At 39.9% G+C, this 25,114-nt stretch overlaps 3 protein-coding genes across 5 annotated transcripts; all 3 read right to left on the bottom strand.

Moving 5' to 3' along the window:
- Window positions 1-616: 616 nt before the first annotated feature.
- On the bottom strand, window positions 617-2,299 carry LOC115361447 (nuclear factor 7, ovary-like). Its single transcript, XM_030054817.1, has 2 exons — window positions 2,030-2,299; window positions 617-1,864 (listed from the first exon to the last, which is right to left on the bottom strand). Exons 1-2 carry the CDS (start codon window positions 2,297-2,299, stop codon window positions 617-619), a joined length of 1,518 nt encoding a protein of 505 aa, XP_029910677.1.
- Window positions 656-24,914, bottom strand: LOC115361944 (tripartite motif-containing protein 35-like). Of its 3 annotated transcripts, none has more exons than XR_003928466.1 (3): window positions 24,628-24,914; window positions 22,627-24,439; window positions 656-879 (listed from the first exon to the last, which is right to left on the bottom strand). XR_003928466.1 is itself a non-coding variant. In XM_030055664.1 (2 exons), the coding sequence occupies exons 1-2, from the start codon at window positions 24,892-24,894 to the stop codon at window positions 22,775-22,777; spliced, it is 1,932 nt and encodes a 643-aa protein (XP_029911524.1). In that variant the 5' UTR covers window positions 24,895-24,914; the 3' UTR covers window positions 21,651-22,774. The 3 variants fall into 3 exon arrangements, 1 of the variants encoding a protein (XP_029911524.1); XR_003928467.1 differs by lacking the exon at window positions 656-879 and adding an exon at window positions 13,716-13,738; XM_030055664.1 differs by lacking the exon at window positions 656-879 and having other exon boundaries at window positions 21,651-24,439.
- LOC115361946 (nuclear factor 7, brain-like) lies at window positions 13,433-15,144 on the bottom strand. The gene is made up of 2 exons (XM_030055665.1): window positions 14,857-15,144; window positions 13,433-14,675 (listed from the first exon to the last, which is right to left on the bottom strand). The coding sequence occupies exons 1-2, from the start codon at window positions 15,121-15,123 to the stop codon at window positions 13,476-13,478; spliced, it is 1,467 nt and encodes a 488-aa protein (XP_029911525.1). The 5' UTR covers window positions 15,124-15,144; the 3' UTR covers window positions 13,433-13,475.
- Window positions 24,915-25,114: the final 200 nt, after the last annotated feature.

The raw sequence follows: 25,114 nt of genomic DNA on the forward strand, positions 1-25,114 counted from the left end.
CAAAGTTACATACATTGAAACAAAGGCAAAGTTGATTATAGAAATTATATTCTCTGGTGATAATATACTAAAACATCTTGTCATTAAGTCATAGTATTCATTTTTAAACATGCAACATTTTGCTAAAGCAACATGAGTTTTTAGACAATAAGTATTCTTTTGTTTACATATGTCAACAAATCCCACAAGTGATAACCAAGAGTCTTGCATGACAGAAAATACATATCAACAATCATGAAAAGATCACCCTAATGACATACACAGTCCCAAGTTTCTACAGTACACAGCTGCTCATCCAAGCTGCAGAAGACAGAGTTACATCAAATGCTGTGTTGATTTAAAACAGAGCAGATACAAACAATGATTTAATACACAAAACAATTCAGTTTTATCAAAATGAGCTGATAATATGAGTATGACTTTCTATTGTTTTTAGCAGCTCTTTCATTCTATTTATTTTGCAGATTTTGCTTTAAAAAATGCACAGTGTATTTTCAAGAAGAATCACATTTATCTCTTTTTTGTTTTATTTTATTGATTTATTTTGTTTATTTATTTGTTGTTTGTTTTTGAATTTGCAATGGCCCAAGCATCTTGTGGTCCAGCATCCCTCTGCTCAGTACCAGCACACTGTCAGAGGGTTACGATCTATGTCCTCACTGTGTCCAATGTTAAAATAAGCTGACACTGGCAGGGACATGAGACTTGAGCTCAGAGTATGAACATGTTTCATCTTGTCTGCATCGTAGAAGGAAAGCTCCTTGGAGGAGCAGTTTAGGTAAATCCCAATCTTTCGAGGTCTATCTGTAAATGTTAGCTCTGTTTCTGAAGACTGATTGGAGATGACATATTTTTGGCCATCATACTTGAGGAAATGACCTTTCACCCCTAATTCCCAGTAATCCCCTTTTCCAACCTCTGTCTCCCAGTAATGCTGCCCTGAGGTGAACTCATTGACACTGAATGAATGTTCTCTAGCATCAGACTCATCAACAATATGCATCCTTAACTTGAAGTGTCTATCAGTCAGTGTTTTATAATCAGGCTTACAGTGTGATGTTCTTGAAGGCAAATATCTGTCAAAGGCTCTCTGATTGACAAACTTTGGGGAAAAGTCAACGTAATCTGATTTAGTAAGTCTTTTATTGGGCATACAAAGCAAACTGCGCCCGTCATCCGACACAGTTAAATCCCTTCTGTAACTTCTCAGTGAGAGCAGCTCTGCCCGGGGCTTGACCACCTGAAGCATCTCCTTCCATACAAAGAACTGCAGGTGACTTTCATAAGGGCCCAAACTCAGAGAAGTGCGGACCACCTGCAGATCATTTGCTCTGGGCCTGAACAAACACTCTGGAGTCAGCATGTTGTTCACTTCAGTCCAGCTCTGCAAGAACTTCACTGAGTCGGAAATTTCCAGAGCTGCTGTCATCTTCACCTGCAGCTCTCTACTCTCAGACAACACCAGGTCCATTACTTTTAACTTCTCAGTCATCTCCTCTACAGCCTCTCTCTCTTTCTCCTTTAGCTCATTCTTTATCTCCTCTTCTCTCTTTCTCAGAAACTGATGCATCTCCTCAAACTGGGTGCTGATTTGGGTCATCAGCTGCTGGTACGTCACATGGGTTTTTGTTATTTCTTCTCTCTGTGTATTGGCTAAGCTCTCTATGGCATGGATCTCATCAGAAAAGTGCTCCATACCCTTCTCCAACTCCCGCCTCCGGGATGTCGCTGCTTCTTTGGTTGGTTTAAATTTGTGTCCATCATGCCTCTCCCCATCTCGGCATATGACGCAGGCTAATTGTTGATCTGTTTCACAGAACAGTTTCAGCTTTTCTTCATGCTCAGGGCACAAGAACTGAGCAACCTTTAATAAAAAAATGAAACAATAAAAGAGTATAACAATAAAGGAGAGGAGACAAATAAGAGCACAACAACGAAGTTAACTATCCCGCTCCAAGATTCACAGACAACTGCATTACAATGAGCACACACAACATTAAAACATTTCAACAAAAGATAACAAACTTACCCCTGTGGTCTCATCTCCCTGTTCTGTCTTTATCTTCTCAGCTTCTTTGGCTTTGTCAGCAAGGCTTTTCAGAATGTGGCTTGTTGTTGGGAAGTATTTCTCCTCTTTTGGAACAGTTGTCCGACACTGTGGACACTGGTCCTTTATGCTCAGAGAGTTTGTGATACATTCTCTACAGAAAGAGTGGCCACAGAGAAGGCTCACCGGATCAGTGAAGATAGTCAAACAGATAGAACAAGTCAAATCCTCCATGTAAGAAGCAGAAGCCATGGCTGCTCTCTCTTCCTCCTCTCTCTGCCAGACGGACTTAAGGACTTTGAACTGTCACTTTCCAGGAAAAGCCGCTCCTTATCTGTATGAGATAGGTCACTGAGCTTCATCAGTTTTCACCACCATTTCTTAGTACCTGTATTATTACCCTAAATAAAAAATAATAATAAAAAAAAAAACTATAAAAACATGGTTTACAGTTGTTTATCCTACAGTAGAGGACTGATGATGGATGGTGATGGAAGTATTGCGAGTGTAACATGATGCTGGAGTGAATAATAATAGAAATAATAATAATAATAATAAAACTTTATTTGTATAGCACCTTTCATACAAGAATTGCAGCTCAAAGTGCTTCACAATAAAAAGAAGAAAATTTGAAAACATTAAAATAAAACATTAAAAACAGCACAGGGTGGAATTAAAAAGAAAAGGCTAAAAACGAGAACTTTGAAATAAAACAAAAGATGCAATTAAAACAATAAAAGACAACAGTGTGGAATAAAATAGGAGCTAGTTAAAGGCTAGAGTGAAAAGGTGGGTTTTTAGTCTTCTTTTAAAGATATCTAGTGAGCTGGCTTCCCTGATGTCTAAAGGTAGTGTGTTCCAAAGTTTGGGGGCATAAGTAACAAAGGCGGCATCCCCAATTTTCTTTCAACTGTTGTAGGGAACCAATAAGCCAGCAGCTGACGATCGCAGTGCTCTTTGGGGTGCATAGCCAATAAGGGAGTTGGCAATGTAGCTCGGTCCTAGCCCATGAAGTGCTTTATATACAAGTAGGAGAACCTTAAAGTCAACTCTAAATGTTACAGGGAGCCAGTGTAGGTCAGCTAAGACCGGACTAATATGCTCTCTCTTCCTGGTTCTGGTTAATAAGCGAGCAGCAGAGTTTTGGATGAGCTGAAGTATGTCAGTGGTTTTCTTTGGAAGGCCAGTAAAAAGTACATTATAGTAGTCAAGTCTGCTTGAGATGAAAGCATGTATTAGTTTTTCAGCATCTTTTTGATTTATATATGGTCGCACTTTAGCAATGTTTCTAAGGTGGAGGAATGATGTCTTCGTCAACTTGTTAATGTGGGACTTGAAACTAAGATCCAATACAATGCCAAGACTTGTAACCTCAGATTTAATCCTGGGTGCCAGTTTCCCCAAGTTAATGGACAGCATCTCTCTTTTTGTTTTGGGGCCAACTAACAGGATTTCTGTTTTGTCTTCATTTAGCTTTAAGAAGTTATCACTCATTCATTTGTTCACTGCCATGAGACAGGTAGTGATGGAATTTATCGCTGTCGCATCATTTGGTTCGGCAGAAATATACAGTTGTGTGTCGTTTGCATAACTATGAAAACATACATTGTGCCTTCTGATGATGTCACCGAGTGGCAGCATGTATAGTGAGAAAAGTAATGGACCAAGGCAGCTCCCTTGTGGAACTCCATAGCAGTTGTCCTGTTCCCCAGACACATGATCTCCCAGTCTGATGTAAAACTTTATCCCTTTGATGTAAGTTTTAAACCAGTGTAACACACAGTCAGAAAGACCAACCAATTTTTCAAGGTGCTGATTAAGATGTCATGGTCAATCATATCAAACGCAGCACTAAAGTCTAAGAGGATAAGAATTGAGACCTTATTTTCATCATAGTTAAGTCTGAGGTCGCTGACAATTTTAGCAAGCGCCGTTTCAGTGCTATGATGTTTTCTAAAGCCTGATTGAAATTCCTCCAGGATGTTATTTTCTTTAAGAAAGGCATTTATTTGCGCTGCAACTATTTTTTCAAGTATCTTACTAATGAATGGTATGTTTGATATTGGCCTATAGCTGCTTAGTGCATTACTATCTAGGTTGGGTTTCTTTAGTAAAGGTTTTACAACAGCTGTTTTGAACTCATCTGGGAAGATGCCAGTTTGAAGTGACATGTTTATAATTGCCAGGACATGACTTGATATACTGTTGAACACCCGTTTAAAAAATGCTGTAGGTACAGGGTCAACACATGAGGTAGTGGAGTTGCATTCAACAGTCTTACAGAGCTCAGATAATGTTATGCTGGTGAATTTCCCCATGGTTGCATAGCTTTAACAGAATTTTCTGAGATCACCTGCGTTTGCATTGGTGTCTGGATTAACAGGAATAGTAGTTCTAATTGATGTTATTTTGTTATTGAAGAACAGTGCAAGTTCTTCACATCTAGATGCAGAGAACTGTGGTGAAGTGGGAGCAGTGTTGAGTAGCTGGTCAATAGTGGAGAACAATATTCTAGAGTTTCCTGAATTCCCTGTGATAATCTTGGAAAAACAGTTCATTCTTGCCAGACGTATTTCCTTGTTATGTGTTCATGGCTTCTTTGTATATGTTACAGTGAACTGTGAGCTTGGTTTTCCTCCATTTTCTTTCAGCTGCCCGACATGTTCTCTTTGCTTTTTTAACACTGTTATTGTTTAAGTGCAGTCACCACTGTGTGGCTCAAATGATCTCATGAGATTAGCAAAGTTAGCTTCTGCCTCATCATCAAGAAATCTCTTTGTAACCAAGTACTCCCTCTTAGTTTTTGTTAACCCTTAAATGGGCAAGCATATATAAAAATTTTGGAAAAATAATTAATTGCTATTTTCTATTGTATCTAGGCTAAAATAACACAATTTCATGATTTTTTTCAAAATATGACCTTTAGTTTTCATTTTACAGTTTGTATCTCCCAGGATACGTTGCCCGTTTAGGGTATAAATTTACCATTTTCCAATTTTTCAAATATTTCATTTGTAAACTTTTAAAACATATTATAAGCAATTCATTAGCTATTCTCTTTCATGTCTTGTATAAAAAGTTTCAAAAAAGTGGGGGAAAAACAGAACACAAGCTATTCACATGTGTTTTGAACGCTAGAAACAAGTCTAGCTTTGAATGGTCACTGCTGCTGGTGTCCTGACACTGGCCCTCTGCATATAATTCATCTTCCTCATCTTCTTCACTGGTTCCCTCATCTGAATCAGATGAAAAATCAGGTGGCAACACAAGAGATGCCACCTCTTTCTTTCTTTTACCATAGAAAGTACTGGTAGAAATTCCCTGAAAACATATGTACACTGATGAATTAATCAGTAATATACATTCAAGAGTAAAATGAAGTGTAATCAATATTTAACACCTTTATATTATTGATTATCTGTAAAGTATAGGCTTCAAAACATAAGTATATCTGAGAGTGATTATGCCTGTTTTTATACCCCTATCTGGACAACGTATCCCCCAGGATACAGACATTCAATGCCTGGTTATCAAAGATGTGTAAATGTAATTCATTATTTTTCAACAAGAATACCTAAAATTATCCTTATAGAACAATATTTTCAAAAACAAATCCCCCCAAAACATAATTAACAAGAAAAATAACAACATTTATCTCATGGCCAGTGTCTCTGTCCACGCAGGCTGCCATTTTGGAGTTTGACATAAATGTATCAATTTAGTTTTGAATGCTGCCATGAAGTCACATGACCTGGGTACTTGACCCATCCCCCCTTAAGACTTTCTCATGATATTAAATGCAGATACTTGATGTCCCTCCCCCCTATAGTCTGCCAAATGTTTGTATCCCCCAGGATACAGAAACCATTTAAGGGTCAGGGTGGCATTGAAGAGCACACAGTGATGGTCAGAAATGGGCAGTTCAAGCACTGAAACATTCTCAATGTTTAACCCTGTTGTTATTACCAGGTCTAGGGTGTTACCATGCTGGTGAGTGGCTTCAGTTACATGCTGAATGAGTGCAAAGCTGTCCAGTATGTTCATAAACTCAATGGCATTGGTGTCATTCTTTTTGTTGATATGAATATTCAGGTCTCCATTCATTATTAACCTGTCATATCTAGTGATGGCAAGTGAGACCAGCTCTGTAAACTCCTGTAGGAATGGTGATGAGTATCCTGGTGGCCGATATAGTGTAACCGTAAGTACTGCTTGTTCTGACTTGAGCTCAAAAGCAAGATATTCAAATGATGCAAAATCACCAAGGTCAATGCCATTTCATACTAACTGTGTAGAAAAATGGCTGCAATCCCTCCTCCTCTCCTGTTTTGCCTGACTGACTGATAGAACTGAAAATTTGGTGGACAGGCCTCTAGCAGTGTTGCTGTACCAGTAACACTGTTTAGCCACGTCTCAACTAAAAATATGCAAGCAGCTGTAGGGATGATACGATGCTACGATGTGTAATGGATGCTAAATTTGATAACTTTGCAAAACCAGTTGAGTGCTTCCTGTTTCTTAACAGATTCACCATTCTTTTTCTGTTACCTATCAAGACAGTAATTTGGCCAGCTACCGGCACACTGGGCCCCGGCTTTTCCTGGGAGGAGATATGAGTGTCATTAGCCTTGTAGCCTGGACCCAGCACATATCAGTTAGGGAGGAGGGGGAGGGAGGGAGGAGGGAGAGGATGATTTTGTAGCCGTCGTGGAGGGGGTGGGTGCCGTAACTGAGATCGAGGACTTAAAGTCATTGGTGGAGGTGGGGGGTTTAGGGCAGAGAAAATGGGAGTGGGGCGGGGTGTGAGTTTGGTCCCCGCAGTGACCAGCTCTTTCATCTGGTCAGTGAACTCCAAAAGGGGGGAGGAGGGAGAAAGGGTGGCTGGAGAGGAGGGTGACCTGGATGGGGTTCGGGGGGGTGAAGGAGGTGAAGGGGGTGAATCCTCCAAAGTGGGAGTTGGTGAGGGTGGCGAGGACTCCTCCTCTCATCTCTGTTGAAGGCACTGTCAAGGCGGAGGCTGAGGCGGCTCTCTGTCAAGGTTTCTGCTGAGTTTTGTTATGTCTTCTTCTTGTTTTAACCCCTCTTGTCACCTGACCTTGGCAGAGGGAGCAGATTGGTGACGTAGGAAGTAAGATAAGTTGGAGATGAACATTTTTACTCCTGACTTGTTGAGGAAAAGTCCATCTGCCTTAAATAGATGTCTGCGGTCCCAGAAAAAGTTGAAATTGTCAATGAAGTGCAATGAATGGACAGTACATGCAGTTGCAAACCATGTGTTCAGTGCCAGCAATCTGCTGAATCTCTCAACTCCTTTTCTGACGGTAGAGGCGGTAGAGGTCCACTGATCAACACCTTAGCACTCAGAGAGCTGACTGTGTTCAGCAGAAGAAAGACTGGAGCTGCTAGTTGGAGAGTTGGTGCAGGGATTTTCTTACTGTTTGTAAATTTTATTACCAAAGAACAACATTAATACTATGGTACATACGTGATGAGGATACAAATTGTGTACTTCACCATGCCTCGAGGGGCAGTGGAGAGCTCTTTTCCAGTTTAGATCCAGCTTCTCTGCATTTATTTACCAAAGTCTGTACAGTGAAAGGCACCAGAAACAGTGCTGACTGTCCACATGGTCTTACTAGAACCTTGATGGGGGCCCTCTTGGGCTCCTGCCCTGTATGTTTTCTCAAAAGCCATGAATCTCATAGGTTTAGTCCAATGGCTTCACACAGGCCTACTGTCTTTCAGACACTGTAGCAGGCTGAGTTTTTAGCAAAATGATGATACTGTATATCATATGAAAACAGATGACCAATGGAATCCATTGACACCAAGTATGTCATGGCAGGTTGTCAGCAGGGGATAAGTATTGCTCCACAATTGGGCTACATTTTGGCAAGGGAAAAACTGGCATGGCCATTTTCAAAGGGGTCCCTTGACCGCTGAACTCAAGATATCTGAATGAAAATGGGCTCTGTGTGTCCCCTTTCTAGACATGCCCATCTTATGCTAATCCCATGCAGTTTGGGGCAAAAAACATGCAGTTAACCAGCCAGCCAGGAGAAACCCCTTGCTGGGCCTCCATATTCAGTAATCCATGCAGTCCGAAGACGCCCGAGGGCCGAGCACCAAAATGATGCAATATGAAAAAGCATTTAGGGAGCTACAGTATTAGGACCACTTTATCTTCTGTTACTTTTATAATTATATGGAGAAGGTCACACCTAACAGTTATTGTTTTGAAAAAAATAACTCCGTAACTTTTACACACAGCACATTTTAAATGAGCTACTTTTTACAGTAGATTTTTACAGCAGAACTTCTACTTAAATAAAGTATCAGCAAAGTAACAGTACTTCTACTCGAGTAGCAATTTGTAGTATTCTGTCCTCCCAAGTCACCCAGGTTACCACTTCCAAATATTTGGGTGTATTCACTGACACTTCAGTGGGTTGGAAGGTTCACATGGATTATGTGTGTGCTACAGCCCAACAGAGAATGCACTTTCTCTCCAGATCTTTTACTGAAGTGTTATTAGGTATGGAATATGCATCTGGTTTGGTAGCTTGCAAGGATGACTGCCAGGGTCAATTGCTTGGTGGATGTGGCAATAAAAACTTTAGGTGTCTGGCACACTCCCTCCAAGCCACTTATGAGAAGTCTATAATCAGACTAGCTCTGAAGATAGCCTCGATCTGATTCCCCCATCCTCCTCGATGATAACAGCTTTTTCAGTCAGGAGGAAGGTACAGAGCCCCACAGTGGGGATAGAATCGATATGAATATTCATTTATTCCCAGGTCCATAGGGGCTCTAAACAGCAGGAGGAGCACCAGGATTGGCTGTGGTTGTCACTGAACAAAGACAGTACTTTAGATTGTCACTGCCATTTTATTATTACTGGTAAAAGACGAATAGACTGTTTGCAACTTGAAAATTAAAATTAGCTCAATTCCCCAGGACTAGACACTCCCTCTTTGAATGTTGTGAACTGGCCGCTTGTATGATGACCCTATGTTTTTTAACTGCAACCTGCAGAACTTCCCTGACCTCCCAGAGTGCATCTGCTTCACTCAAAGGCACCCCTATGATAATGGCTTCCTCTATACATGGTACACCAACATCCCCAGGCAAAATACTTGATGATTGAGGTAACACAGTCGTGATCTACACCAATAGGGTTACTAGGCTCTTTAAGGAAAGACCCTTTCAGCCTAAAACAAACAAACAAACAAATCTATCTGGGTAATGTGCAGCATCATTAACAGAATTCGAAGCAGATGAGTCAGGTGGATACACCAAAAAACTCAACACTTTTACACAAAATAACAACTTGAGCATGTTCAGCATCACATATTAATAATTGTGTTTTAGGTTGCATTTTATTTGAGAGTTTACATGCAGTATATGAAAACATCTTCAATAGTTTCTCATTTCATTGCAGCTCTGTCACACAGCATAATGATGAATTATTAGTTATATTCTACTGTAACACAGTGTTAAGCCGGAGCTCACAAGAACAGAACCAACAATGCGGAAATGGTTGAATAACAGAGTTCTTTAATGAACAAGGTACATTTCACAAAAACACAGGAACAAGCGGGAAAATCCAGGAGAGGCTGGGCGCAGCAGGCAGGACACGGGCAGGCAGGCAGGGTCTAAAGGCAGAGCAAAAAATCCGGGAATCAAAAAACAGATCAGCAAAAATCACGAACTAGCAATGAATGGAGGTCTGAACCGGGGTTATAAAGGCTGTAGATTGTTGGAGATAACGACGTGATGAGAACCAGGTGCGTGAGTGGAACAGGTGAGTGGGAGAGACCAATGAGCCTGCCACACCCAGCCTGCAAGGAAAAACACACACACAAGACACAGGGGGAGGGGAACAGGAAAAAAAAAAAAAAAAAAAAAAACACAGACAGGGCCGACTCCTAGCACACAGTGAATACAGTAAAAAGTTCAAATAACAGGGGATGCTTTCAGTTCAGTTGATTAAAGTGTACTTCAGGTATCTGACATCCTGGGATCTAATTCAGTTTAAGACCTCATGGCATCCCCTCTACCTCTCCTTTGCTGTTGTAAACTGTCCAGTCAAAGCAGAAATGTCCATCACACAATGAAAACAAATCTGACTGAATTTGGTTCATTCTCTCTCATCTATGCTATGACTTTGGACTTACTTAAACTTAACTCCTAACATACACACACACAAGCCTTGACACTTCCCATCTATCACACACATACATGCACACAAAGCATATCAATGAAAATCAAATGTCAGTTCAAAACCTTTTTTATTATTATTATTATTATTATTATTATTATTATTCTTTATTGGTGCTCATTTTTACACTTTAATATGTATTCCACTTTGCACTAATAAAACTAAAGTTACATATATCCAAAACAAAAATAACATGCAAAAATGTTGCAAGTCACAATAATATTCATTTTTGAAAGCAAAGCATTTTTAGTATTCAGAGGATACATGTCCTTTTTTGTACATGGAAAAATTAAAACCAGTGTATTATGGTCAAGAAGCTGGCATAGCTGCTCTCTGGTCCTCCTTTCTGTGTCAGACTGACTTAGCAAATTTGAGGCATCACTTTCCAGGAAAAGCCACTCCTTATCTTTATGAGATAGGTCACTGAGCTTCATCAGATTTTAGTTGCACCTTCTCTTAGTACCAGGATGATTACCCTAAAATAAAAGCTTGATTTTTCCTATCACAGTTAACTTGACTACATCAAACTGTAAAAAATATAGTTACTGTTCGTTATCCTTCAGTAGAAGGCTGATGATGGCTGGTGGTGGAAATAGTGCAAGTGCAGCATCACACTCTACTGGAGAGACTGGAACTGCTAGTTGAGCATTGGTGCAGGAATTTGTTCTTTTAAATTTTACTACCAAACAACAGCATTAATACCATGGTACAGATGTAATGAAGACACCAATTTTGAAGTTGACCAAACTGGTAACTGCTAGTAGAAATAATAAAGACATAATTGAGAGATGAAAAATAAAGATGTCGTAATGACTAAATAAATGGTGGCACCTCCTCCATCACTGCTGTCTGTCTGTCACATGGGTCCCACAGAAAAGAGTCATGCACCCAGTCTGTGAGCTGGTCTGAAAACCTGAGTCATTATTTCAGTCATGATTTACTGACTTGATCAGACTATATCACAATCTTAAAAGTTTGTTTTTGCATTTTTGGATTTTTAACTTTTTTCCTCAGAAGATAATCGTTGCTGCTTTATATTCCTTGGACTTAAGCATACAGCCTTTGAAATGCTGTCTTCCAGCAACCTTTTATCAACTATTATCCTCATTTAGTTGATATATACAGGCCTATATTGTGTCTTTAATAAACCCAGATACACACCATTTGCCAGTTACCATCTAAATTAGGAGTACAGGATTTCAAACTTGTCTTCATTCCACTTTATTGCCAGTTTGTGGATCATTTTGAAACCAGGATCTATCTGAACATGTTGGTATGTCCAGTACTGAATTTTTTAGATGAATTTTGCTGAGGACTTTATTGTAATAATAGGCTGTGATAGGAGGTGTGGGGTCTGGTGTAGCTGGATGCAGGGAAGGAGTTATTTTTTCAGTCAAGTCTAATCCACAAATCAGTTTTAATTATTTCACGACAATTACATCATGTCATTTTTCACATACAATTGCCTGTGTCTTTCATTGTAATTTTATATTTTGCTGATGACTATTTAAGGCTATATCATAACAATAGACCCGGTTTTCCATATTGCAAGCAGTTGTAAAGCTTTTCTTGTCAAATTCAAGCAGGTTTTCTTCACTGTAAATTACTGATCTTTCTCAGTTGGATGTCAGTGTTCACAGACTTTGCATCTCATCCATTTCATTTCACATACATGACAACAATACAACCCTGCCTTGACTAAAGCCTAAATGCAAGGCAAGGCAAGGCAAGTTTATATGTATAGCACATTTCAGCAACACATTTCAGTGCTTTACATAGAGCATAAAGGCATTAAAACAATATAAAAGCGACGCAAGAAAACATACATAAACTCGAAAGTACAAAACATGCTAAATTTATGATCTCTTCTTGAATATGCTACAAATGTATATGTGTGACAGAACATAAATGCTGCATTTTTCTGTTATGTAGTAAATACTGTAAAAATCAACAGAATTCAAGTCCTAGGAGCCTCCAGCTGGTTCAGTTGATGACGTCGACTTCAGGTACCTGTAACATCCTGGGACCTAATCCAGTGTGGGACCTTTGCATCCTGTCACCCCCCATCTTTCCCCTCTCTCTTTCTCTGATGTAAAGCAGAAGTGTTCATCAAACAGCTTAAACAAAATCATTAAAATCATAGTCACTCAAACATCCACATATTCCACATCGCAATCACAAGGTCTAAGAGTGCAGTTAGTGATCTGAATAATTTGGAGTATAATTCCTTCTCATCTGTCCCATTGGGATTTAAGAAAAGAGACCTGCCTGTTAAACAAATGCGGTTTCAGTCAGAATGGTTCTTGGTGCTTTACCTTGGCTCTGCATACACTACAGATGCCACTCTACCTGAACCTTTGCCAAATTCTATCAAACTCTGCTGCTGTGCAAAGAATTTGAACCAAAAGACAAAGAATGCTGAATGAAATGACAGCCCCTACACACACACACACACAACAATAGGACTGTGAGTCAAAAGTGAGTTTAATTTCAGGAGTTTATTTGTTTTGTATTCATGCTCATCCATGTTAATAAATGTTTTATTTTGTACTGATGAAGCCAAAGTAACATATATTGAAACAAAGGCAAAGTTGATTATAGAAACATTATTCTTTGGTGATAAAATATTATAACATCTTGTTAGTAAGTCATAGTATTCATTTTTAAACATGCAACATTTTGCTAAAGCAACATGAGTATTTAGACAATAAGTATTCCTTTGTTTACATGATATATCAATAAATCCCACGAGTGATAACCAAGAGTCTTGCATGACAGAAAATACATAACAACAATCATGAAAAGATCACCCAATGACATACACAGTCCCAAGTTTCTACAGTACACAGCTGCTCATCCAAGCTGCACAAGACAGAGTTACATCAAATGCTGTGTGTTGATTTAAAACAGAGCAGATACAAACAATGATTTAATACACAAAACCATTAAGTTTTTCAAAATGAGCTGATAATATGAGTATGACTTTCTATTTTTTTTTTTTAGCAATTCTTTCATTCTATTCATTTTGCAGATGTTGCTTTATGTTTTTTAAAAAAAAAAAAGAAACAGTGTATTTTCAAGCAGAATCACATTTATCTTTTTTTGTTTTATTTTATTTATTTATTTATTTTTTGTTTGTTTGTTTGTTGTTTGTTTGTTTTTGAATTTACAAAGGCCCAAGCTCCTTGTGGTCCAGCATCCCTCTGCTCAGTACCAGCACACTGTTAGAGGGTTACGATCTATGTCCTTACTGGGTCCAGTGTTAAAATAAGCTGACACTGGCAGGGACATGAGACTTGAGCTCAGAGTATGAACATGTTTCATCTTGTCTGCATCGTAGAAGGAAAGCTCCTTGGAGGAGCAGTTTAGGTAAATCCCAATCTTTTGAGGTCTATCTGTAAATTTCAGCTGCGTTGCTGAAGACTCATTGGAGATGACATATTTTTGGCCATCATACTTGAGGAAATGACCTTTCACCCCTATTTCCCAGTAACTCCTCAGTCCAACCTCTGTCTCCCAGTAATGCTGTCCTGAGCTGAACTTATTGACACTGAACGTCTGATTTGAACCACCACATGTTCGAGGTCCAGAGTGTCTCTCACAGACATAGCTCCTGGCTCGGGCAGAGCCATATAAATCTGTATTATACTTATACTGTTGATACAGATTAGAGCCAGAAAGGCAACAAGGCTGAGTACAAAGCAAACTGCGTCCGTCATCAGACACAGTTACACATGTATTTTCTCTTCTCAGTGAGAGCAGCTCTGCCCGGGGCTTGACCACCTGAAGCATCTCCTTCCACACAAAGAACTGCAGGTGACTTTCATAAGGACCCAAACTCAGAGAAGTGCGGGCCACCGGCAGATCATTTGCTCTGGGCCTGAACAAACACTCTGGAGTCAGCATGTTGTTCACTTCAGTCCAGCTCTGCAAGAACTTCACTGAGTCGGAAATTTCCAGAGCTGCTGTCACCTTCACCTGCAGCTCTCTACTCTCAGACAACGCCAGGTCCATCGCCTGTAACTTCTCCGTCATCTCCTCTACAGCCTCTCTCTCTTTCTCCTTTAGCTCATTCTTTATCTCCTCTTCTCTCTGTCTCAGAAACTGATGCATCTCCTCAAACTGGGTGCTGATTTGGGTCATCAGCTGCTGGGACATCACCTGGGTTTTTGTTATTTCGTCTCTCTGTGTATTGGCTAAGCTCTCTATGGTATGGATGTCATCAGAAAGGTGCTCCATACCCTTCTCCAGCTCCCGCCTCCGGGATGTAGCTGCTTCTCTGATTGGTTTAAATTTGTGTCCATCATGCTTTTCCCCATCTCGGCATATGACGCAGGCTAATTGTTGATCTGTTTCACAGAACAGTTTCAGCTTTTCTTCATGCTCATGGCACAAAGACTGAGCAACCTTTAATGATAATAATAAAAAAAGCAACAACAAATGGAATGAAAAACAATGGAACAATGGAAACAAGACAAGGAAAACTACAATAAGAGAGTTGACTATCCTGCTTCAAGACTCGCAGGCACCTGCATTACAATGTGCACACACAACATTAAAACATTTCAACAAAAACAAAAAAACTTACCCCTGTGGTCTCATCTCCCTGTTCTCTCTTTATCGTCTCAGCTTCTTTAGCTTTGTCAGCAAGGCTTTTCAGAATGTGGCTGGTTGGGAGATATTTCTCCTCTTTTGGAACAGTTGTCCGACACTGTGGACACTGGTCGTTTTTGCTCAGAGAGATGGTGATACATTCTCTGCAGAAAGAGTGGCCACAGAGAAGGCTCACCGGATCAGTGAAGATAGTCAGACAGATAGAACAAGTCAAATCCTCCATGTAAGAAGCAGAAGCCATGGCTGCTTTCTCGTCCTGCTGTCTCTGCCAAAATAACTCGTTTAACAAATATGAGCCATCAGTTTCACTTTCCTGGAAAAGCCCCTCCCGGTTTTGTGGGGTCAGGAAATTTCATCACTTTACATTCTTCCATGGAGTTTCCTTGATGATTATACAAATGTAACACAGTCTAATCTAGTCCACATTTCACTACAACAGCCTGAAAGAAAACAATAATAAATAAATAAATAAATAAGTAATTATTGTATCATTGCATTTATGATCCAACATCACACTCTACCCTAATTATTAACCTAATTATCTTGAAACAGAGCCAAATAAAGCAAACTATATCATTTGTTAAATTTATAGTGAGTATTCCCCAACTGTGAATGCATCAGACCGCAGATCGCGTAGGCTAGGTGAATGTATAGTAACTGCAAGTTTTTTAAGAGCTTGGGACTAAACCTGACACTCTAAGTACAATATATGGCTCATATTTCTCCCCATATGCATACATATCACAGTGAGAGTCATCTTTTTAGCTGTTAGCAATGGATAATGTTTCCTAAAACTTGAACTTGGTCCACAATTTACAATAATAACTTGCTGTACCAATAACCTAATAAAGAAAAAAGGCTGACCTGAGAGTTAAGACAGGAAAATTAGAAGGAGCGGTGGTAAAGTTATAGGCTCCATGTATTAGTGTAAGTAAACATCAGTGCAATTTTGCTCTAACCTTACGTGATATGAAGGGTGTAAACAAAAGAGGGGTGTACTTATAAGGTAGTCTACACTTCTGTTCACGTGAGGGTTTTTTTTTTTTTTTTTTTTAAGAGCTGAGGGAGTAAGATGAGTTTTAAATGACATTTATGGAAAAATGAAAAAAATCATTTTAAAGTGGTGGAGTTTCCAATGCACGTTTTACACTGTTTTTGTTTGTTGGTTTGTTGGTTTGTTTTTAAGCTATGTGTCACATTTTTACCTTAGTCAGGGCAGACAGTCTCATAGTACATAGGCTGAAACCCTAAAGATATACAGGCTGCCAAGTCACCTGATCAGTGAAGATAGTCAGATAAATAGAACAAGTCAAATCCTCCATGTAAGAGGCAGGAGCCATGGCTCCTTTCTCTTCCTCCTGTCTCTGCCAAAGCAACTGGCTTAGGAAATATGAGTCATGAGTTTCACTTTCCTGGAACAGCCCCTCCCAATTTTGGGGGGGTTATTAAGAATCATCACTTTACATTGTTCCTTTGAGTTTCCTTGATGATTATACGAATATAACACAGTCTAATGTAGTCCACAGTTCACTACAACAGCCTGAAAGAAAGAAAGAAAGAAAGAAAGAAAGAAAGAAAGAAAGAAAGAAAGAAAGAAAGAAAGAAAGACTGTAATATTGCACTAAGATGCAAGATCACACTCTAGTGGACGGAGATTGAAATGGCTGGTTGGACAGAAATTTTCCTGCAAAACAACAGGGGTGCAGGCTCATAATTTTGCAATACACTAAGCTTGTAACTATGCTGTGATTGAGTATTATGCAGTACAGTATGTAGCAAATATTCAATTATATACACTAACAGCAACTTACACATGCAGTCTTCTAAGTATATTTGTTGGCATAAAATTTCTTATGGTGGCTTTTCAAAACACACTAACCAAACAGCAATGAATTTTTATTGAATAAAATGCTACAGTATGAAACTAAATAACTGAAGAGACAATCCAGATGCAGTTGCCACGTTGTCTTATTAGCGTTTCATAATTAAAATACGATATTGACCTAATTATCTTGAAACAGAGCCAAATAAAGCAGAATATATCATTTATTAAATGTATAGTGAGTTTTCCCCAACTGTGAATGCATCAGACCGCAGACCGCGTAGGCTAGGTGAATGTATAGTAAATGCAAGTTTGTTAAGAGCTTGGGACTAAACCTGACACTGTAAGTAAAATAAATGGTTCATATTTGCATACATATCACAGTGAGAGTCATTTTTTTAGCTGTTAGCAATGGATAATGTTTCCTAAAACTTGAACTTGGTCCACAATTTACAATAATAACTTGCTGTACCAATAACCTAATAAAGCTCCACCTCCTCCAGATAAGCCATCTCATTGTTGTTAGAGATCAGGCCTACCACCACTGTGTCATCCGCAAATTTCACAATGATGTTGGAGCAGTGTGTCGCTGTGCAGTCATGGGTGTAAAAGGAGTAGAGCAGAGGACTCAGTATGCAGCCTTCGGGGGCACCAGTGTTGAGGGTACGGGAGCTGAAGGTGTGGGCTCCAACCTTCACCACCTGTGGTCTGACGGTCAGGAAGCTCTGAACCCTGGAGCAGAGTGAGGGATTCAGACCCAGGTCCCTGAGCTTGGTGACCAGTCTGTGGGGAACTATGGTGTTGAATGCTGAGCTGTAATCAATAAACAGCAGACGCACATAATTCCCCACCAGTGGGTGGGAGAGGGTGGAGTGGAGGACATGTGTTATGGCGTCACCAGTACTCCTATTGGGGCAATAGGTGAACTTAAGGGGGTCCAGGGAGTCCAGCAATGATGAACAGATGAAGTCTTTGATGAGTCTCTCAAAGCACTTCATTACCACAGAGGTCAGTGCTACAGGGCAGTAGTCATTTAGATCGGCTGGGTTGGTCTTTTTTGGCACAGGGATGATGGTGGACTTTTTAAGGCAAGTTGGAACAACAGAGTGGGCCAGGGACAGATTGAAGATGGATGTGAACACCGGAGCTAGCTGGTTAGCGCAGGATTTTAGTAGACGCCCAGGGATGTCAACTGGCCGGCTGCCTTCCTGCTGTTCACTCGTCTCAGAGCACGACCCCAAAAAACCTGTCTGTCTTATATCGGACATTTAAACATTAATTTTGTCACAGGCTACATAACTAGTCTAAAAATTAATGAAACCTACAGAAAACAGCTACATTTCCATCCAAGGCCAATCCTCACTGAATAAAAGACTGCCATGCAATGATTAATGATGAAATGATCAAGTTACAACAAAATGAGGCTTTATTCGCAAAATGTTAACAGAATGGGCAGCTTGCTCAGAGGTTAATACTGAAATGAGGCCATATCACACTCCTTTTGAACATTATAAAATCAACAGGCTTCATTCACAAAATGGGAACAGTGATATGCACTGACTGTAATACTGCAATTATTCATTATTCGTTTAAGGGGCTTTCACCTAGCGTGCTATCTATCTGTTAAGGACACCGAGGTCATGTCCTCAGTATTTTTTTCCAGTATCATTTTCCATTTTTTCAAGCTGACTTTTATTTTGAAACATATTTTTTTTCCCTATAGAGAAAATAATAATTTTGATTGCATTATCATTCGTTGCTGCAGTAAGTAACGCAGTGTCATGTGACGTGCACTAGCCTGTCTCACTCTGACAGCCGAGTGTCAGTGTGTCATGTCAGTGTGGGAAAAAAAAGTATCGGTGTCAGGAAAGATCATGGGGAAGATACGTTCAAGCAAATCTATCTCTGCGCAACGGCTGAAACAATCGGTCTTATCATTTGGAATTGGAGCAGCAGATAAGTCAGCAAAAGGGGAGGGAGAGAGGAGAGAAGGTGAGGGTTTAGGTAGGACAATATGAGAATGAGGAAAAACAGTCAACACAGGTGCAATAACATTAACAGGCTAAACAGTCACTGTAGGCTAGACTTGCTAACCGCCACTGAAATTGTAACGGAATCAATGAAAGAAGATGCAGGCATTCAGCCAGTGGCAGATCACTGCTCTGTGAAACAGGGAAACGTACTCATCCTCTTTAATTATGGCTTATTTAGAAGACAGTCATCCACACTTCTGGACTAGCATAACAATACTGAGAGTTTTCAATTGGAAGTTGTAAAGCCAATTAATTACTTTCTTTGACTATTCATTATGTAAATACCATTGTAGCCTATATAGCTGGTTTAAAAGTAGTGCAGTTTTAAAGCAGTCTCATCAGTATACAGTTAATAGAATAGAATAGAATAGAATAGAATAAATCTTTATTGTTCACCGAAGGTGGACAAAAATGTCAAAAATGTCTTATTACTAGTCAAAATATCTCATTACACTTAAAATAAGACATGATCACCTCAGAAGTAACTTGTTTTTAGACAATTGTCTCTTGTTTCAAGTGAAAATTTGCTTGAAACAAGTGAAAATTTGCTTGTTTCATTGGCAAAATTTGTTTCTTGTTTCTAGCTAATTTTCACTTATTTCAAGTGAATTTTCACTTTTTCCACTGGCAAATTTTGCCAATGAAACAAGCAAATTTTCACTTGTTTCAAGTGAATTTTCACTTGAAACAAGTGAAAACTGTCTAAAAACAAGTTACTTCTGAGGTGATCATGTCTTATTTTAAGTGTAATGAGATATTTTGACTAGAAATAAGACGTTTTTGACTTGAAATAAGACAAATAATCTTGGTAAGATTTTGCGTTTTTGCAGTGTAAATAACAGCAAAATAAAAAAAGTGCCAGAAAGAAACGTAACTGAGGACAGAGCAGAACATAGATTTTACGAAGTTTGAAATTTCAAGCTAGTGTTGCTATTCCTGTTTTCGGATCTTGCTGCAGTACATTTACTGACCATTATGCTGTGATCTCTGCTACAGTAAAATCAATACATACAGTACACGTTCTTTAGGCTGGTTGCTGATGCTTGCATCCATTAGGTTATGATAATTAAATAAAAGTGTCATTAGCAGCACTGATCTGTTTTTATTTACTTCTTTATTTTCGACCTTGGGGTGGGTCAGGGTGGTGGTTCAGGGGGTTGAGTTGGGGTTGACCTCGGTATTTGAAAAATCCTGGCTACGGCCTTGGTCATGGACATAATAGAAATGAAAAGCCAAGCCATAAAAGACTATAATTGCACTTACCTTTTGATACATTTTGTGAAAATAAAACAAATGAAAGAAAGAAGTAATCAAGCATCATTAAAGTTGTCATTTTGTCAACTGGCCCCTGGCCCCTTGCCATTTTCCTAAAGTGGCCCCCAGGTTCAGGTATTGAGTATCCCTGCCCTCGAGCCAGCTAAAGTAATTTTTTCTGATTCCACTATTCTCTCCTATTGGACGCGCCGAGGTGTCATCACTCGGTGAGCACCCAAGTTAAAAATTTTTCAGTTTGGCCGCAGTGTGCACGGGCGCCGGCGCCAGCCTCGCACTGCGCTCAGCTCAGCATAACATATTAATAATAGTGTCACAGGCTGAATTTTATTTGAGAGTTTACATGCGGTATATGAAAACTTATTTCATAGTTTCTCACTTCATTGCAGCTCTGTCACACGACATAATGATGAATTATGCTGATAAATAATTTTGAGGGGGAATTATGACCGCTGACAGATTTACATCAACAGACAAAGCTATGAAGCAATCAGACAAAAAGTGAGTATAGATAATGGATGTATGGATAGTTTTCTATGACACTTTTTTTTTTTGCACTTCATATTCAAATGCCACAATTTGTTCATTTTTGTTTCAAGAGTGAAAAATCAATGGGATGAGATAGATAGATAGATAGATAGATAGATAGATAGATATGCTTTATTCCAGACTCAAGGTCCATACAAAAGAGACCCACAGTTGCTCCATTGGGAACAAAACTGCCCCCCTCGCCCAATCCCTCCACATCCACCAACACACATACACACACACACACACGGACACATAAACATACACGCGCACAGACATTCACACACTCAAGCATACATAGATATGCATATACATACACACAAAATTATGCAAATGCAAGTCGAAAGAGATAGGTTTTGAGATTTTTTTTTTTTTTTTTTTTTTTTTGAAGCTAGCCACTGAGTCAGAGAGCCTGACCTCATCTGGGAGGCTATTCCAGAGACGAGGGCCAATGACACAGAATGCAGCATCACCATACTTCTTAGTTCTACTCTGGGGGACCATCAGTCGACCAGAGGTGGAGGATCTTAAGGATCAAGAGGGAGTGTATCTGATCAGCATGTCGGATAAATATACAGGTGCAAGTAATGCTGTATTCTACTGTAACACAGTGAATACAGTAAAAAGACACCAATTCAAATAACAGGCCATGCTTTCAGTTCAGTTGACTAAAGTGTACTTCAGGTATCTGTGACATCCTGGGATCTAATTCAGTCTAAGGCCTCATGTCATGCCCTCTACTTCTCCCTTGCTGTTGTAAACTGTCCAGTCAAAGCAGAAATGTCCATCAGACAATGAAAACAAAATAACAAAATCATCATCACTCAACTAATCACTAAACATTCACTCTTTGGAGATTGCAAGAACGGGGACTCAGATTAAAATGTGCTTAGAGATCTGACTGAATTTGGTTCATTCTCTCTCATCTATGTTATGAATTTGGACTTAACTCCTAACATACACACATAAGAGCCTTGCCACTTCCCATCTAATGCACTCATACATGCATGCAAAGCATATCAAAGAAAATCAAATGTCAGGCCAATATCTTTTTTTTTTTTTTTTTTTTTTTTTTTTTTTTTTAATTATTATTCTTTATTGGTGCTCATTTTTACACTTTTACATGTATTCCACTTTGCATTGATCAAAGTAAAGTTACAAAACAAAAATAACATGCAAAAATGTTGCAAGTCACAATAATATTCATTTTTGAAAGCAAAGCATTTTTAGTATTCACAGGACACATGTTCTTATTTTACATGGTATAATTAAAACCAGGGTATTATGGTCAAGAACCAGGTATAATTATGCTGATATGATATTCATTCTATACACAAGTTTTTACAGAACATAGATTCTAATCCAAGGTGTGCAAGATGCTGGGTTGGTTAGAAAAAGAGAGGAGACAGAGACTGACTTCATACTCTAAAATACTATACTATATTATGAAACACTGGTTTTATAGTAACGATCGCCTGTTTTTTTTGTTTGTTTGTTTGTTTGTTTGTTTTTTTTTGATGCCATATTTTTGGCCATCACACTTGAGGAAATGACTTACTTATCGTCTTTGCCCCTGATGGGGCATAAGGCATCGATGATAGTCTTCCATCTATCCCAGTCTTTGGCTGCCATCTGCGCCTCACCCCACGAGAGTCCCATCTCTGACATCTCGGCCTCTACCGTTCTTCGTCAGGTGATCTTGGGTTGGAATCTTTTTTCTTTTTCCCAGTGGTGTCCATCTGAGGGCCACTTTGGGGATCTGTCTGGGGGCATCCAGAGTACATGTCTAAGCCATTTCTGACGACAGTGTTTGATTTCTGATATCACATTTCGGGAGCCGGTTCTTCTGTAAATTCCTTATTAGATATTTTATTGGGCCAGAATATGCGGTAGATCCTTCTCAGGCATCCATTGTGGAATGAGCTGACAATTTGCATGTTGCTTGTGGTTACTCGCCAGCACTCCGCCCCATATAGTAGAACCGGCTTGACCAGGGTGTTGTACAAGTGGATCTTGGTATTGAGATTGTAGATGTTGGACTTCCAGATGTTGTGGAGTCTTGAGTAGGCGCTGCAGGCTTTCCCAAGACCTTTCACCCCTAATTCCCAGTAATTCCTCAGTCCAACCTCTGTCTCCCATTAATGCTGCCCTGAGGTGAACTCATTGACACTGAAGGCATGATTTGTCTTGACAGCAAAAGAAATTTTTTCATGTCGCCCATCATCTGGGTTACTAAATTATGAACTACCAAATGTTGGAGGCACATGGGGAGAGCCAAATCCAGAAGGTTTCATTGCAGCTGTAGAGCCGAATTCAAAAGAGTTCCTGGGTTGGGCAGAGCCAATTGTAAAAGAGTTATTGGGTTGGGCAGAGCCAAATGGAAAAGAGTTCTTGGGTTGGGCGGAGCCAAATGTAAAAGGGTTCTTGGGTTGGGCAGAGCCAAATGTAGAAGAGTTCTCGTTTTGGGCAGAGCCAAATGGAAAAGAGTTCTTGGGTTGGGCAGAGCCAAATTCAAAAGGGTTCTTGGGTTGGCCAGAGCCAAATGGAAAAGAGTTCTTGGGTTGGGCAGAGCCAAATGTGAAAGAGTTCTTGGGTTGGGCAGAGCCAAATTCAAAAGGGTTCTTGGGTTGGGCAGAGCCAAATGTGAAAGAGTTCTTGGGTTGGGCAGAGGCAAATTCAAAAGTGTTCTTGGGTTGGGCAGAGCCAAATGGAAAAGAGTTCTTGGGTTGGGCAGAGCCAAATGTGAAAGAGTTCTTGGGTTGGGCAGAGCCAAATGGAAAAGAGTTCTTGGGTTGGGCAGAGCCAAATGTGAAAGAGTTCTTGGGTTGGGCAGAGGCAAATTCAAAAGTGTTCTTGGGTTGGGCAGAGCCAAATTGAAAAGAGTTCTTGGGTTGGGCAGAGCCAAATGTGAAACAGTGTTTGGGTTGGGCAGAACCAAATGTAAAAGAGTTCTTGGGTTGGGTAGAGCCAAAAGTGAAAGAGTTCTTGGGTTGGGTAGAGCCAATTGTAAAAGAGTTCTTGGGTTGGGCAGAGCCAAATGTGAAAGAGTTCTTGGGTTGGGCAGAGCCAAATTCAAAAGAGTTCTTGAGTTGGGCAGAGCCAAATAGACTGGTTTTAAATGCATTATTGCTTGTGTGATACAGATGGGAACCAGATAAGGCACCAGGCTGAGATTGGCTGCTTTTAGGAGAACAAAGCAAACTGTGTCCGTCATCAGACACAGTTACATCTGTATTTTCTCTTCTCAGTGAGAGCAGCCCTGCCCGGGGCTTGACCACCTGAACCATATCCTTCCACACAAAGAACTGCAAGTTACTTTCATAAGGACCCAAACTGAGAGAAGCACGGGCCACCGGCAGATCATTTGCTCTGGGCCTGAACAAACACTCTGGAGTCAGCATGTTGTTCACTTCAGTCCAGCTCTGCAAGAACTTCACTGAGTCTGAAATTTCCAGAGCAGCTGTCACCTTCACCTGCAGCTCTCTACTCTCAGACAACACCAGGTCCATTGCCTGTAACTTCTCAGTCATCTCTTCTACAGCCTCTCTCTCTTTCTCCTTTAGCTCATTCTTAATCTCCTCTTCCCTCTGTCTCTGAAACTGGTGTATCTCCTCAAACTGGGTGTTGATTTGGGTCATCAGCTCCTGGGACTTCATGTGGGTTTTTGTTATTTCTTCTCTCTGTATACTGGCTAAGCTCTCTATGGCATGGATCTCATCAGAAAGGTGCTCCATACCCTTCTCCAGCTCCTGCCTCAGAGATGTAGCTGCTTCTCTGATTGGTTTAAATTTGTGTCCATTATGCCTCTCCCCATCTCGGCATATGATACAGGCTAATTGTTGATCTGTTTCACAGAACAGTTTCAGCTTTTCTTCATGCTCAGGGCACAAGAACTGAGCAACCTTTAATAATAATAACAATAAAAAAAAACAACAACAAATGAAATGAAAAGCAATATAACAACAAAGGAAATGAGAAAAAGAAGACTACAACAACAGAGTTAACTATCCTGCTTCAAGACTCGCAGGCACCTGCACTACAATGAGCACATACAGTGTTAAATTATTTCAACAAAAAATATCAAACTTACCCCTGTGGTCTCATCTCCCTGTTCTCTCTTTATCTTCTCAGCTTCTTTAGTTTTGTCAGCAAGGCTTTTCAGAATGTGGTTGGTTGGGAGATATTTCTCCTCTTTTGGCACAGTTGTCTGACACTGTGGACACTGGTCCTTTTTGCTCAGAGAGTTTGTGATACATTTTCTGCAGAAAAAGTGGCCACAGAGAAGGCTCACCGAATCAGTGAAGATAGTCAGACAGACAGAACAAGTCAAATCCTCCATGTAAGAAGCAGAAGCCATGGCTGCTTTCTCTTCCTCCTGTCTCTGCCAAAATAACTCATTTAGCAAATATGAGCCATCAGTTTCACTTTCCTGGAACAGCCCCTCCCACTTTTGTGGGGTCAATAAGCCTCATCAGTTTACATTCTTCCTTTGAGTTTCCTTCCTTGTTTATACGAATATAACACAGTCTAATGTAGTCCACAGTTCACGCCTTATGATGCAACATCACTCTCTAGTG

Source organism: Myripristis murdjan, chromosome 7 (assembly GCF_902150065.1).
Source record: "Myripristis murdjan chromosome 7, fMyrMur1.1, whole genome shotgun sequence".
In the NCBI taxonomy this organism is placed as follows: domain Eukaryota; kingdom Metazoa; phylum Chordata; class Actinopteri; order Holocentriformes; family Holocentridae; genus Myripristis; species Myripristis murdjan.

Coding starts and splice junctions, on each gene's coding strand:
- LOC115361447 (XM_030054817.1), bottom strand. CDS start 2,299: ATGGCTTCTGCTTCTTACATGGAGGATTTGACTTGTTCTATCTGTTTG. Junction 1,865..2,029: donor AGGGAGATGAGACCACAGGG/GTAAGTTTGTTA, acceptor TTTTTATTAAAG/GTTGCTCAGTTCTTGTGCCC.
- LOC115361946 (XM_030055665.1), bottom strand. CDS start 15,123: ATGGCTTCTGCTTCTTACATGGAGGATTTGACTTGTTCTATCTGTCTG. Junction 14,676..14,856: donor AGGGAGATGAGACCACAGGG/GTAAGTTTTTTT, acceptor TTATCATTAAAG/GTTGCTCAGTCTTTGTGCCA.
- LOC115361944 (XM_030055664.1), bottom strand. CDS start 24,894: ATGGCTTCTGCTTCTTACATGGAGGATTTGACTTGTTCTGTCTGTCTG. Junction 24,440..24,627: donor AGGGAGATGAGACCACAGGG/GTAAGTTTGATA, acceptor TTATTATTAAAG/GTTGCTCAGTTCTTGTGCCC.